Source organism: Bos indicus x Bos taurus, chromosome 15, assembly GCF_003369695.1.
Source record: "Bos indicus x Bos taurus breed Angus x Brahman F1 hybrid chromosome 15, Bos_hybrid_MaternalHap_v2.0, whole genome shotgun sequence".
NCBI classification, from domain to species: Eukaryota; Metazoa; Chordata; class Mammalia; order Artiodactyla; family Bovidae; genus Bos; species Bos indicus x Bos taurus.
The window spans coordinates 48,942,349-48,958,975 of NC_040090.1; the positions used below are offsets into that span (position 1 = coordinate 48,942,349).

The 16,627-nt window shown below is 35.9% G+C and overlaps 1 protein-coding gene across 1 annotated transcript in view; it reads right to left on the reverse strand.

Moving 5' to 3' along the window:
• PIK3C2A (phosphatidylinositol-4-phosphate 3-kinase catalytic subunit type 2 alpha) overlaps nucleotides 1-16,627 on the reverse strand; it is a 107,241-nt gene that overhangs the window by 61,053 nt on the left and 29,561 nt on the right. The window contains exon 2 of the mRNA XM_027563398.1: nucleotides 9,004-10,138. Coding sequence (XP_027419199.1) covers nucleotides 9,004-10,074 — 1,071 coding nt within the window. The 5' untranslated portion in view covers nucleotides 10,075-10,138. The remainder of the gene's footprint in view (nucleotides 1-9,003; nucleotides 10,139-16,627) is intronic.

Consider the following 16,627-nt stretch of genomic DNA (forward strand, 5'->3'; position numbering starts at 1 on the left):
TTCAATTTCACACCTACTCCCTCAACTCTTGCTCCCAATCCCTTCTTCAAACTGCAAACAACTTAAGCATCAAATCATTTCTTTTCTTCAATTGTCTAGCACAAACTTTTATGCAGCATTCAAGGCTTTCATACTCCACTTATATACACACATCTTGTCTCCCCTTCTAACCCAAGTTCTTTAAGGATGAGATCTAAGAATGGTCATTATTTGTAACCCACACATTTTGTCCTCAAATGTTTTTCTATGAATGAAAGAGGCAAATGATAGTAAGAAAAATTGCTAGTGTCATTACCCAATACATGAAACAAAGAAAGGTTTGTGGGGGAAGATACTGAGTTCTCTAGTAAATATTTTGGGTTTGGAAATCCATATAGATGTTTGGTCATCATCGAGAAATATTCTATTACAAATTTCTATTCCAGAGTTAAACATATTGAATTGAGAATCATCCAATTTCTGCAATTTTCTATAAGGAAATTTCTCTCTGCTAACTGTTGTCAGCAACCATCAGGATCACCAAGGCAAACCAAAGGATTTTGGGTCCAAGTTCCACCAATAGGAGACAGTTTCTTTAGGAGGCTGAGGGATACATAAGCAATTACACTTACTGGGCATCAAAATGGGACATATAAGAATGGAGAAAGAGAGATTTATTATAAGAAATTAGCTCATGTGATTATAAAGGCTGCCAAGTGATCTGGACTAGTAGCTTTCAAACTCTATATCTATCTCAGAACCTCAAGAATAAAGTACTGATTAAAAGAGAACAAATAAGATATATTAAATACAATCAAGAACAAAACCTTGGGGGAATACCAATGTTTAGAAGCTAGACAAGTAAAAGAAGTCAAAGATTATAGGAAGAAAACTAGTAAGTAGATTTAACCAGGGCAATGGAAGAAGTTTCAAGAAAAAAAATATGGTACATTGTTGCAAATGGGGCAACAAGGTTGGACAGTAAGTATGATCACTGTATTGAAAATCAGTATTCATACTCCTAGAAACAACTTTCTGCAATATGATAGGAACAAGAGAGGATGGTGAGGAACTGGAAAAACAGTAAGTACAAATTCCTCTTTAAAGAATAATGGTAGAAAAATACTTTGGGGAAACAAGAACAAGAAAAGAGAGATGAGTTACATTTGGGAAAAGAGAAGGAATCTCTCTTCCCTCCAAACCAGAAAGAGGCAAATTAATCTGAGGTGGACAAGTACATACTAAGAATAACCTTGACCTCACTATATAAAAAAAGAAAAAAGAAAAAAAAACCCAAGTAACTGGAAGTCTTAGCTACAACAATCAGACAAGAAAAAGAAAAGAAGTCCAATTTGGAAAGGAAGAAGTAAAACTGTCACTGTTTGCAGATGACACGATATGAAAAATTCCTAAAGATGTCATCAGAAAACTACTGGAACTAATAAATGATTTCAGTAGGATACAAATGAATTTTGCAGGATATAAAATTAATATATATAAATCTGTTGTATTTCTATACACAAAACCTAACAGAATGAGAAATTAATAAAGCAATCCCATTTACAACTGTATCAAAAATAACAAAATACCGAGGAACAAATTTAACTGATACAGGTAGAAGACCAGTATTTAGAAAACTGTCAGACACTGATGAAAGAAAGTGAAGACAACACAAATGGAAAGATACACTGTCCTCATGGACTAAAGAATTAATATTGTTAAAATGACCATATTACCCAAAGCAATCCATAGATCCAACACAATCCTTACCAAAATACCAATGGTGGGACTTCTCCTGTGGTTAAGACTCCACACTACCCCTGCAGGGAGCATGGGTTCAATCCCTGGTCAGGGAACTAAGATCCCATATGCCATACAGCCAAAAAAAACCCCACAAACAAACAATACCATTCTTCACAGAACTAAAACAAACAATTATAAAATGTGTATGGAAACACAAAAAACCCTGCAACAGTCAAAACAATTTTTAGAAAGAACAAAGCTGGAGGTATCATGCTTCCTGCTTTCAAACCACCCAACAAAGCTACAGTAACCAAAACAGTATGGTACTAGCAGAGAGACAGACACATCAATTACTGGACCAGAAAAAACAGCCCAGAAATAAACCCACATTTACACAGTGAATTAATCCATGACAAAGGAGGCAAGAACATACAACAGGGAAAAGATAGATTCTTCAATAAAGTGTGCTGAGAAAACTGGACAGCTACAGGAAAAAAAGAATCAAACTGGATTTTCTCATACCATATAGAAAAATAAATTCACAATGAATTAAAGACTTAAATGTAAGACCTGAAACCATAAAATTCCAGGAAGAAAACAGGCAGTATGCTTTTTGACATTAATCTTAGCAATATTTTTTTTAATATGTCTCCTTAGGTAAGGAAATCAAAAATAAATAAATGAGACTACATCAAACTAAAATTTTTTGTATAGCAAAGGAAACATCAACAAAACAAACAAGTGGTCTACTGAATGGGAGAAGATATTTATAAATGATACATCCAATAAGGGGCTAAATACTCAAAATATACAAAGAACTCATACAACTCTATCAAAAAACAAACAACTTGATTTTTAAAATGAGCATTTTTTGAAAGACAATATACAGTGGCCAACAGACACATGAAAAGATGCTCAACGTTGCTAATCACTGGGAAATGCAAATCAAAGCCACAATGAGGTATCATCTCATACCTGTAGGAACGGCTATTGTCAAAAAATAAGTGTTGGTGATGATGTGGAGAAAAGGGCACTCTACTGGACTATTGGCAGGAATGCAAATTGGTAATCACTCTGGAAAACAATGCGGAAAGTGAAGTCACTCAGCCATGTCCAACTCTTTGCAACTCCATGGACTGGACGGAGCCTGTCAGACTCCTCCATCCATGGGATTTTTCCAGGCAAAAATACTGGAATGGGTTGCTGTTTCCTTCTCCAGGGGATCATCCCAAAATAGGGATCAAACCTGGGTCTCCCGCACTGCAGGCAGACTCTTTACAGTCTGAGCCACCAGAGAGGTTCCTCAAAAAATTAAAAATAGAATTACCCTATGACTCAGCAATTCCACTTTGGGGTATTTTTCTGAAGAAAACCAAAAACAGTAATTTGATAAGATATACACACCCCTATGTTCATTTCAGCATTATTTACAATAGCCAAGATATGGAAGCAACTGAAATGTCCACTAACAGATGAATGGATAAAGAAGGTACAGGATACACAAACACACAATGGATCGTTATTCAACCATAAAATATATCTCACCATTTGGGACAATATAGGTGGACAAGAAGGTATTATACTAAGTGAAATAAAAAAACATACGAACAAATGAATACAATAAAACAGACAGATTGATAGATATAAAGAACAGATTGGGGGGGTGGTAGAGGGAGTGAAATAGGTGAAGGAAATTAAGAGGTACAAACTTCTAGTTACTAAATGAGTCATGAGGATGAATGTACAGCTTTAGGAATACTATCGATAATATTGTAATTATTTAGTGACAGATGGTAACTAGGCTTATCATGGTGATCATTTTGTAATGTACAGAAATACCAAATCACTATACTATATTGTGTACCTGGAATTAACAGTGTTATAGATCAACCATAATTCAATTTTCTTAAAAGGTAATGGAAAAGGTAAATTAGAGGTTTAAGGAAAGTGATACAGGTTTGAAATAATTCATGAAAACTTACCAGTGCATACTTTATAAAGTAGTTATAAGAATAAGGGAAAGCTTTACATCTAAACAAGTTCCAGATTCATGCCATCTTATCCCAGAAATTAGATGGAACACCAAGTTTTCAATAAACATATTTTAAGCATTAAATATAAACGAATCAGTTGCTATTCAGAACAAAGTCGGTTATTTCCTTAATTGAATTTTTTTTAAAGTTTGTAGACTTCAGTAATCTATTCAAATACATACAACTAGACAGTGGAAAACCACATTTTATTCAACTTTACTTCGTGTTCAAAATTACTGTTAGACATTGTGCTAATTAGGATGTAAATGTTTATAATGTTAATAGAATCAGTACTCTGCAAATCCATTTCTATGAAAATAATTTGATTCATTACTAAAATCTTTGAAATCTACTCGAAGTAGCTAAATTTACAGCTGTTAACTAAAAATGTGATTTAAATTTAAATTGCCAGAAGACAGTTTTAAGTACCGTGTCTTTTCCTTTAGGAAACAAAAATTTAAACTAAAGTATTTAGATTATTATGAACAAAAGACACTAGAAGGAAATAGGAAGTAAGACTGCTGAGTGAGAAGAAAAACACCGTTCAGAGTTTTTACCACAAAGCATAAAATTCTACAGGAAATGAATACTTACGTACATAAAGTAATTATAAAGAATAGGCACTGTAATCTTACTTCACAGTAAAAAACAGGAATCTCAGGGAAAAGTTTATTGAATAGAAATGAATGGTGTGTGAAAATTAAAAGTTCCATGCCAATGTTTGTGCCATAGACCTCCAAAGTCAGCTTACTATTAGTATTCTGTTTACCCTTTTGGCCTAAATGAAACCAAACTTAATCTTCATGTACACAAACAAAATGATGAAATCTTAAGAGTTAACAAAATCCCTTTTATAGCATTTGTAACAAATTCACACTAAACTTCTGATTGAAGACCTCCAATAACTATACACTGACCCCCTGAGAGCAACCATTACCAAATGGCTATTTATAAATTTTGTTATTGATATTTAACTATATAACCTGCCTCCTTGAGTTTTCTTCCCCATTGGTCCTTGTTCTTCTTTTTGGAACACTGAATTTTAAAACTAAACTAAACTGAATTTCTCAATTCACAGGAAAAAAATATAAACAAATAGGATTTGTATAATTTTAAGCTTTCTATAAAAGGTATTTTAACTTTCAGCACCTGCTACCACTTATCTATTAAAACCTAGCACAAAGAGCTATTTGTACAATGCAACACAATAAATTGGAAAATTTAGTACATAAACTACTTTTATCTTTTTTACAAGCATACCATGATTTTCAGATAGTCTACTTCTTGAACTGTTTTGAGAACATATGTCCAAAATGTAAAACTTTAAAAGAAAAAAAGTTTCAACTTCCTCTTTTACATGGCAACTTTCTAAACTTGAAATATTATTCCTGAAAGGATCTCAGAAATCATCTAGTCTGGTTTGATATAAACCAGGTTTATATCAAAGATGAAGAAACTCAGATTCAGAGTGTGAATTATCTCCAATTAATATTCTCTTCTTCAGGTAAAATATGCCCAATCTTTTCAACAGTTCCTTAAATAGCACAGCTTCTAGATCCTGAACATTGTAATTTTTTCTTTTCAAGACACACTTTCACTGGTCCCTCTTAGAATGTGGTGGTCAAACATAAGTATTAACAGAGTAGAATATAACAGAATGATCAACAACTATATAACACCTCACGATGCCACAGTTAGACTCCTTTAAGAAGCCTAAGCCACCTCAATTCAGACACTGTGTCATTTAGTAAAGCTCTGACGTACACTGTAATAATCTAGCTCCCATCTCTGACTGATCAGCTGATCAAGTCATGGTATTTTTGCTTACCTGGCTTTGACTCATGCCTCTCGCAGCCAATCTGCTTACTCCTTGATCCTTTCCCCTATACTTTAAAGAAAATCTAAGAATATGTTTCTGCTAAAACTTGCCCAGAAACCTAGTTAATTCCTAGAGTCTGAGTGACTAGTAATTCTCTGCACTCCCATGTGATCTGAACTCACAGATCTTGCTGGGGGAAACATATCTTTAGAAAACTACCTGTCCTCATCAGTCCTGCAAGATGATTTCTGAAAGCACCCCAAATTGGGAAATATCAAGATGATACTGTGACAAATATTAAAAATGAGTAGGAAAAGATGTGTGCAGAGAGAGAATGAAAGGAACATAAATGAGTATCACACCCCTGCCCCTACCAAATGAAAGGGTGGAAAAAACATCAGTTTAACCAGAAATGACCCGTCTAAACCATAGAGGGCAACAGGGAAAGGAAGCTGTGCTTTGCAGCAAAAGCACTGTCAATCTATGCTATGGGTTTTGAGTTACAAAGAAACTGAAAAAGAAAATACTGACATTAACTGGAGATAAGTCACTCTCTGGATCTAAGTTTCTGGATCCATGAAATGAAGTTGGTTAGACTATATGACTATGGTTACACATCTCTAAAATGAGTTCATTTAACTAATAACAACACTGCCATTACATGAAAAAATTAATAATTATTTAACTTCTTTACATTTCAGTTTCCTCAACAGTGAAATAGGCATGAATCACTCTGATCTCACAGGATTCTAAGGAAGTCTCTACTCTCTCAGTGATTGTAAAAAAAGAAATAAACCAAAGTCATTTATAAATATTTTATTAAATTCAGGATAATCTATTATCCTGTGGCTACAACACATATACTGTAGAGGTGCAAACACATTCATATGAAGTGTGATGCAAGAAGCAGGAAGATTATTTGAAAGTGACCTGGATGCTCACTCTGGGTTGCCTGGACTATCAGGGGCTCTGCCTTCCACCAATGGGAGGCCTGAGTCTAAACTGCTCCACAGAGGACCAGAGGAGACTCTATCCCCGATAGCAGAGACTGCAACTTTCCACAGGTCATGAGATCTCCAGGTTCTAGGCAGCTACCCTTTTCCTAACAATTTCTGTAAACAGCTGATATCGCTAATCCAGACTACACAGTGTCAAACACATGCCATCATGGTTAAGTCCATAAAAACGAGATCCACAGTTGGAGAGGGATCTCTCTACTGGAACACTGACCCAAATATGAATCAAGCAGGAACGTGGCCTAAGCATAACAGGAGGATCAGGGGACCAGTGTCTTTCTTTAAAAAAAAAAAAAAAAAAAAACTGAGGTAAAAATTCCTAGAACATAAAATCTGCCATATTAACCAATTAAAAATGTACAATTTTTTGGCTCTCAATACATTCATAATGGAGTGTAAACCATCACTATTATGGGAAGAACACTGCAATGTTCTAATTTCAGAACATTTCATCACTTGCCCCCAAATCCCTGTACCCATTAGGCAATCATTCCTCATTTCCTCTTTCCCTCAGTCCCTCAGCAAACACTAATCTGCTTTCTTCCTCTATGGATTTGTGTTTTCTGGACATATCATATAAATTGAATCTACATGTTTTTTTTGTATCTGGCTTCTTTCACTTACAATGTTTTCAAGGTTCATCTATGCTGCTTCCTTTGTGTGGGTGAATAATATTCCATTGTATGGACACATTTTTGCTTGCCCATTATCAGCTGATGGACATTTGGGTTGTCTCATTTTCTGGCTCTTCTGAATAAAGCTGCTATGAACAACCCAATTTTTTAAATGGACAAATGATTTAAACATACATTTCTTCAAAAAAGATGAAGAAATTGCAAATAAGCATATGAAAAGATACTCAACATCACTAGTTATCAGGCAAACCCCAATCAAAATCACAATAAGATACCACTTCACACTTCCCATCCATTAGGAAGGTTATAACCCCCAAAATGGAAAATAACAAGTGTTGACAAGGATGTAAAGAAACTAGAACTCTCATATACTGTGGGAGTTGGAAAGGGGATGATGCAGCCACTGTGGAAAACAGTTTGCTGGTCTCAAAAAGCTAAACATAAACTAGCCAGCAATTCCACTCCTAGGTGTACACTCCCTTCCCCACATTTTTTGATTTGGCTCAGTCTTCCCTTCTCCTGACAAATATTTTAGGAAATGACAGATGCTTTGTAAAAACAAAAACCAAGACAACATAGAATATTAAGAGAAAATAATCTGATACTATACTTATGATTCCAATTTAAAATGTTAAATTAACCTGTGACTTTTAAATTGAAAGGTGTTAAGAAATTATGTTACTAAATGTGCAAATAGTATTGAAAAACTGAAGAGAACTTAAGAACATGTATTTCTCAGTGTGAGCTACAGTCAAAATGTACTTGGAACACATTGCACTGGTTAAGATTTTTCTGGATTCTGATCATGTTATCCAAAAACATCCTCATCCTTTTTTCTTAACCTTAATATCTACTGCTTTCTCCCCAGACACCTAAAATGGCTTTTAAAAATCAATAATTCAACATAAATCCATCCCAATCATGCAAAATTTGCTTCTCCTTCCCAAAATCCTAGCTGATTCTCACTGCCTAAAGAGTAGTTAAATGCTGATCTAATTAACTGAATGATATGATTCACATTAAGGTGAGAATGAAGCTTAAACATTCCTAGAATCCACAGATGATATAAAAAGCAAAACAAAAATCTTTAGTGGTATACTATATATGGAAAGGAAAAGTCTAAACCTTACTGCCCCCTCTTGTAAGAGAAGACATTCTGCTCCATGCACCCTTATCTAATTCTTCCAGACAGTAAGACTATATGAACTCAGCAAATATACTATATAGATTATAGTTCTATTCTTCATTTGCATCAATATAAGTGTTTAAACAGAGTCCTTTAAATGGCTTTTCTCCCATCTCTCTGAGGCCTCCCTTCCTTTCTTCCTTTTTCACCTCCCTTTCTCCCTCCTGTTCTTCTATTCCTTCATGGTTAAAAACAATAAAACAATATACATTAGAATTTCTATAATGGAGTTAAAAACCAAAATTCCTCATCTCCTCTGAAAAATAAAGGTGCTAAGGCAAAGAAAGTAGGACCACATATAATGAATGGAGAGGGAGAGACAGATAAAAATTATCCTAAAAGCCTATAAGCAACAGCCAGATCCTTAGGTTTTCAAAACTCACAATCCTAGAAAAAGATATTAATAGCAATTAATTTTTCAATTGGCCTAAACACATTTAATCCTTTATCACACAATCTAAGATGCACAGTGTACTTAAGAATAAAAGAAAACAAAACTCAAAAAAATATTTCTTTCACCTAATAAATTATGTATACAAGCATGAATTCTGTGTTATACTAAGTTTGAGAAGTTCGTAAGAAAAGACTATACCTGATATATTTGGCTCTGGACTTTTGTAGGCTGAGTTGTTCGAATATTTAAAGACTGGCTTCTTGTTACTGTTGCTCCAGAAAGAGATTTTCCATTCACCTTTCTGTCAAGGTGACAACTTGCTGGTGATCTCTCCTCAAGAAGAACAGCATCCCAGGGATCGTCTGCTAGCAAATCTGGTACATTTTTCTCTTCCTCATGGTCCTCTACCTCTACATTGTCCACCTTAGGCTTACTTAGAGGATCCAAGTCTAACCAATCAAATTTACTGATATCTTCAGACTTTGGAGATACCTGCAGATTGCTGATTGTAGTTTTTGAATTTATCTCCAAATCAGTCCTTGCTTTTCCATTTTTTAAAAATTCTGATGTGCTAGCTATTTTGTCAAACAGCTTTGCCATGTCAGGACTGATGACTGGGCGATAGATAGGTAAGCTTCCTTGTGGATGAAAGGGTGTGGCAGGTGTCAAAGGATATGAAAAATATGGAGACTGTCCTGGAAGTCTTAAATATATAGGTTCGGTGGATGCAAAAGTAGGCATTCTTGGGTTGAAGCCATTTTGGAATGCAGTCTGTTTAGTACTGTAAGTTGACTGATAAATAGAAGGTAAAGTGTAACTGGAAGGTCCAGATAATCCAGGTGGCCACTGTCCTCTCTGAACAGCAGGTCTAAGATACAGTTGTGCTGATAATGCAGGGTTCAGAACAGGAGTAACTGGCAATATAGGTGTTTTCCTAGTCTCAAAACTGTCATCCAGCAATAGTTTCTCAAGTTCAGCTTGGGTAAGCTTTTCTACATCAATATCTACTGCTCTTTTTTGGGTATCTGATTCAGGAAACACCATGAGATCATAATCCTGTTTATTATAAACCTGTGCTTTTTGTCCAGTGCTGCTAGACAACTCAAAGCCTCTCTGATTATCAGTCACCTGTCTGTCCTTTTGCAGTTTTGCTAAAGCCTCTGCTTCCATCTGTAATGCTTCTTCTTTGTCCACATCCCTTGTTCTTGTTGATTCCGGAGGGGAAGATGAGCATTTCTTAAATCCATTGTTGCTGGATATCTGAGCCATGTCCACTTACCAATCCAAACCTCCCCAATCTAGTTTTCTCTTGTAGTTTCCAAAATAGCAAGACCTGTACATAAAAATAAATACAACACTCAATTAGATTTTTTAAACACAAATTTGTTTAGTTTGTAACCCAGCACGCACGATTTAGGGCTTCCCTGGTGGCTCAGCTGGTAAAGAATCCTCTTGCAAGGCAGGAGACCTGGGTTCAATGCCTGGGTTGGGAAGATCCCTTGGAGAAGGAAACAGCTACCCACTCCAGTATTCTGGCCTGGAGAATTCCATGGATTATATAGACCATGGGGCCGCAAAGAATCGGACACAACTGGGCGACTTTCACTTTCACATATGATTTAGGATGTCATGCCATTTACACCATGAAATGAAATGAAATAGAGAAAATCTGGGTTAAGGAACACTTTTAAAACATCTCATACACTTGTTAACTCAAGCTTTCACTTCAGTTGTCACATTGAGTGTCATTAACCAGTTGCATTTCCGGCAGAATTCTTGGCATGAAATGGCTTAAGTGCTAGTCACATATTTTCAAGAGCTCTGACAGGGTTTACTGGAATGCAAACAGCAAGTCAAAATGATTCCAACCTTTTGCTATCTGTAAAAAGGCTCAAAAGCCAATTAGCAATAAAAGTGTTCAATACCTAGTAAATAAAATTAAGTTAACTATTATTTTATCAAATCATCACATGAAAAACTAAGGACTTATAATATTCCAGAAATTTTTTAAATGTATACGGTAACATAGATTAGAATAATAAGGCAAGTGTTAGGTTATAAGAAGCTCTAATACTCCACTCAAAGGTTAAATTACAGCTGAATTTGCCACACAGTTCTCATCACACTTCTATTCTGATTATCTAAAGTTAAATCAATAGTTACAATACTAAAATTTCTCCTTTTCAAACTGCTAAACTATTCATAAACTAGAAGATAGTTTATTAAAACTTTTTCATGCATGCATGAATGCTTAGTCACTCAGTTGTATTCAAGGTAGCTCTGTGGTAAAGAATCCACCTGCCAATGCAGGAGACGCGGATTCAATCCTTGGGTTGAGAAGATCCCCTGGAGTAGGAAATGGCAACCCACTCCAGTATTCTTGCCTGGAAAATTGCAGGGACAGAGAAGCCTGGCGGGCTCAGTCCCAGGGGTTGCAAAGAGTCGGACATGACTGAGAAGGTACGTGCTGTTAATCTAACCTGATTTGAGATACACATAGTTTGAATACCTATAAAGCAAGAGAGCACCTGTTTATATCCTTATAAATGTTTAGTGAAAGGAGGCAGAGAACTGTCCAAAGTGAATTCAAATAAAGGAGAAATTTTAGTATTGTAACACAAATGCAAATCCTAAGTGTTGAGGTATATTAAATGAATAAATTATTAGCAATAAGGATATGAAGAAAGGTTTTCAAGAAAGATACCTTTTGCAATTTTTCTATACAACTATAGTTGAATTTGAGTCATTTCACTGAAAAGTTATCCCAAATTTTCCCCTTCTCTGGCAGGCTACAAAACTAGGTGTGACATACACTTAATGTCTGTACACTTCATTGTATGTAAATGTTTTTTATCAAAAGAAAAAACTGAATATTGGCTTGCTAAATACACGCAGCAGGTACTTAAGAGAAAAGAACTAATACCTACATTTTGAAATGCATCAAAAAATAAGATAAATTGATAAAAGAATGATAGATGGATAAATATATAATAAAGCAGGTATAGTAAAATGTTAACAGTAGTATCTAGGGGGTAGATATGTGGATATTCACTTTGAAATTCTTTCAACTTGGCTTCATGACTGAAAATTTTCACAATACAGTGTTGGGGGAGGGATAGGCAGAAATTCCTCCCATTCCATATACACATCTGTTTTGCAATGCAACTTTATTACTCTTCCCATAAAGAGGTGGGGTCTATTTCTCTACTTGATCTGAGCTGGCCTTGTGACTTGCCTTGACCAACAGAATGTGAAAGAAGTGACACTGTGGGAGTTCTAAGTCCATCATAAGTCTTTCATACCTAAGTCTACCATCTAGGCTGACTGCTTCAGCTCTTTCTTCCCTGAGTGCAGCCACTGCCATGTGAATGCTCATGAGGATGAGAGCGCACAGAGAGGTCCAGGTAACAGCCAGCATCAACCAACAAGCGTGTGAGTGCAGCCACCATCATAGACCATCCATCCACAGCCGAGACAACCACAACCGCATGAGTGACCTAGGGCCAGCAGAAGAAACTACCCAGCCTGAGTTCAAGTCAAATTGCTAATGCACAAAATCATTCTGGAATTGTCTGTTACATAGCAATAGATAACTGGTAAACCTTTTCTTCTTACTTTTAGAAAACAAAACTGAAGCCACTTACATATTTAATAACAAATTTCTGTTTTAACCTCTGTAGTCACCATTACTACTTTCCTTTACATGTCCTCAGAGAATAAACAATCCCTTTTCCTTTCTAAGGAGGCCCCCTCCACTTACATCCTTGATCCTACTGAATTTCCCTTCTTTATCAATGACTGCCTCCTTTGCAGTCCTTTGTTAATTTCTCCTTTACTTGCTTCTGCTCCTCTACCATAAAAATGTTCAAATGTTCTCCATACTGAGGGGGGAAATATCTGAACATTCCCTTTACTCTAGTAGCTTTCGTTTTTTCTCCTTTCACTGCCAAGCTTCTCGAATGAGTGACCTAGAAAGTCCTTTCTTTACTCACTCTGCCTTAAAAAAATTCTACTTGCCCTTCAGAGCCCAATTCAAAATACAGTCTCCTATCTGAAGCTTTACTTAAGCACCTTCTGTCAGAATTTATCTTTTTATTATAGCTCAACTAAAAATTTTTATCTTTACTTTTGTATGCTGCTTTTGCCTGCTCAGCATCCTCCCTTCTGGTAGCAGAATTTCTAAATTCCTTTTTGGAAACCACTTGTCTTTCTTTTGTTTCATCTACTCTGAATTTGAGCTAGACCATCCTCACTCCACAACCCACCCCCCCACAACACCCCGACTCCAGAAGATTCAAGTGTGGCCAAACCAGACTTAATGCCAGAATTTCTGGAACTATTTGGAAAGGAAGCTTATCATTGAGGTTGCTAAGCTGACAGGATGTAAGCCTGGCCCTGTTTGGGCCATCTTTGCCACCACTTGAGGAGATACTGTCTGAGAATGAATCCAAGTCAGAAGAAAGTAGGGCTAAGATAAATGAGATAAATCCTACATGTTACATTAAATATCTGGATCTAACCCATGTCCAAGGCAAATGTTTCATTTATGTAAGCCCATAAATCCCTCTCCTTGCTTAAGCTGGTTTAAAATTACTTTTTGCCATGATAACCAAAAGTATCTTAACACAGAATCTGTAGCCTGTATGTCTACCCAAACAGACTAGAATAAGCTTGTGAGGAGGCCTAGTTTGCTTATTTTCCCTCCCCACTACATTTAAACACACTTTGCTTAATAAATATGGAACTTAATGTAATGAACATGTGTTTTAATAGGAAGGAATGAAACCTATTAAAAAGTCTTAGAGAAGGGATTCCAGATGGTACAAAAATATGGGTATATGATGAGAAAAATGAGTCAAATCTAACTACCTGTTAGCCAACACAACACACTGCCTATTTTTCACAAAGCTAGGTGGATTAGAACAAAACAACATTCTGAAATACAAAGATTTGGTTTGGTTTGGTTTGATCACTAAGTTGTGTCTGACTCTTGCGACCCCATGGACTGGAGCCCACCAGGCTCCTCTGTCCATGGGATTTTCCAGGCAAGAATACTGGAGTGGGTTGCCATTCCCTTCTCCAGGGGATCTTCCCAACCCAGGGATCGAACCCGGGTCTCCTGCACTGCAGGCAGACTCTTTACCAACTGAGATATGAGGGAATTCAATTCATCTTCCACAAACATAATGCCAATTTGTTATTTAAGTATTCTTCTGGCTACCCTATTCGCTAATGATAGGGCTTGTTCTCAAAGAGGGAATCTAGATTTTTTTTAAAGTACATTTGAGATACAGTTAATTCAATGGATTGCACACTTATTCCAATTATTTCAAATTAATGTCATCTTTTATTTACTGATAAAGGTATAAAACTAATACTTTAAAATATATTTTAACAATGAACGTAGTGTTTTCTCACATTATCAATTCATTTGCTTGCTCTATCCCTAGTTCCAACCCAGAAAGTAAATACAACTCTAAGTAGTCATTAACAGCTGTCTGTTAGCAGCCAAATATCATATTTTAAAGTTTTTGGTCTTAAAAAAATACCGTATTTTAGTTTCCCAGAAGATTATTAAGCATGTATACTCAAATGATAATAAGGAACTTAAAAGGTTGTCCAAGAGTAACCCTGTGCCTCAGCTATTTTTCTAAGGCTGCTGCACTGATATGCTCCATTAATTTTTTAAAATGAAACTTCACTTGATGACAAACATTTAGCAGGAAATAATTTCCAACATGCTCATTCAAAATGAAAAGTTCAATGCTAATGTTCCACTAATTCAAGCTGGGAAAGACAATGTAACTTGTTTTTGAATGATGACTGTATACCATCTGCCAAAAATTTCCCAACATAAAGTAACTCAGTGCAGATGACAAGGCTGTAGCTACTTTAAAATTCTTTAAAAGAGGGCAATTAAACTATTCAGTTAAACTTTTGGAAACCATTCACAGACCCAAAGGAATTAATTTAAAAGCTGTTGGCTTCTACTGACACTCATTTACAATTTAAATTTAAATCTCAGACAAAAATAAAACAAGTCAGTCCTGCTATCCATCTAAATGCTTTCTGATCTTAAAATTCAAAATACCTAAGAAAATGGAAAAACAATTATTTGAATTCAACAATACAAATATTCTCCTTGAAAATGAAAATCAAAGACAAATAAGTTATGGTACCTCCATGGATTGAATTTATGCCACTACTAAAAATAAAATTATGAAGACTGCAGTTAAATGTTTTTTTTTAATTCTAGAAAATATCTATACAGCTCCACCTACCCAGAGACCTCGATTACCCTGGTGGCTCAGTGGTAAAGAATCCACCTGCCGCTACAGAAGACGCAGGTTCGATTCCTGGGCTGGGAAGATCTTTTGGAAAAGGAAATTGCAACCCACTTCAGTATTCTTGCCTGGGAAATTCCATGGAGAGAAGAGACTGGTGTGCTACAGTTCATGGGATCACAAAAGAGTTGGACATAACTTAGTGACTAAACAACAACAAATACATAGACCTGTGATTGGAGATATATAGGTACTATATGTCAAGCACTGCTTTAAGCAATATATTAACTAATTTAACATTCACAAATTCTATTAAGTAGCTGCTACTACTATCCCTAGTATACAAATGTCATATTAATATAATGTGCCCAAGCTCATAGCAGCTAGGCAAGTGGTGAAATTAGGACTCAGATTCAGACGGTGTTTTTATGTTAACAGGTAAATGGAATCAGTAAGTGTCCAGACATATCTTATCCTTTAAAAATATCAATTTTCTTTCTCAATCCTAGGGATATTTCTGTTTACATTAATAAATTTTGTTTCTTTTAATTCTATCATGAAGTAGTTAGTGTCACTTTTTAGCTGTAACATACATCACGGATTCAATGGACATGAATTTGAGCGAGCTCTGGGAATTGGTGATGGACAGAGAAGCCTGGCATGCTGTACAGTCCATGAGGTTGTAAAGAATTGAACACGACTGAGCGACTGAACTGAAATGATGCATCAATTTATCAGCTAATATATTATTATCACCAGATGACTAGCAAAGTTATAATTTCATTGAATTCCTATCTTATTTACCCTCTATTCTCAAACTTACCCTGGAGAAGGAAATGGTAACCCATTCCAGTATTCTTGCCTGGAGAATCCCATGGACAGAGGAGCCTGGCAGGCTACAGTCCACAGGATCGCAAACAGTCGGACACGACTGAGCAACTTCACTTCACTTCACTCAAACTTAAGCTACAGTTGCTGCATAATGCATCAATGATTAGAGAACCTAAGACACCATATCTTTTATCAGAAAAACTAAACTCTGAAACAAATAAATAAAACAGACTAAAAGAAGTAATTTATTAATAATTCAACTGAAATGGAAAAATCACATGGCTGAGCTCAGAATAAACAAGTGGTGGGAGAAAAATTATCTTGAAAACTAGGAGGGAAAGAGATGGCAATAGAAAAGTAACCATAGGAGAAAGGAACTCCGTCTGTGCTTAAAAACAAACTGCATTAGAAGAGAATACTCTCCTACTTTTGCTTCAGGATGGCAGAGTAGAAGAACATATGCTCATCTCCTCCTGTGAGAGCACCAAAATCGCAACCAGCTACTGAACAACCATCGACAGGAGGACACTAGAACCTACCAAAAAAAGAAAACCCACGTCCAAAGACAAAGAAGAAGCCACAGCAGGAGGGACACAATCACAGAAATCATATCCCATACCCGCTGGTAGGTGACCCACAAACTGAAGAACAATAATACCAATAAGTTCTCCTACTGTTGTGAAAGTTCTGACCCCAAATCAGGCTTC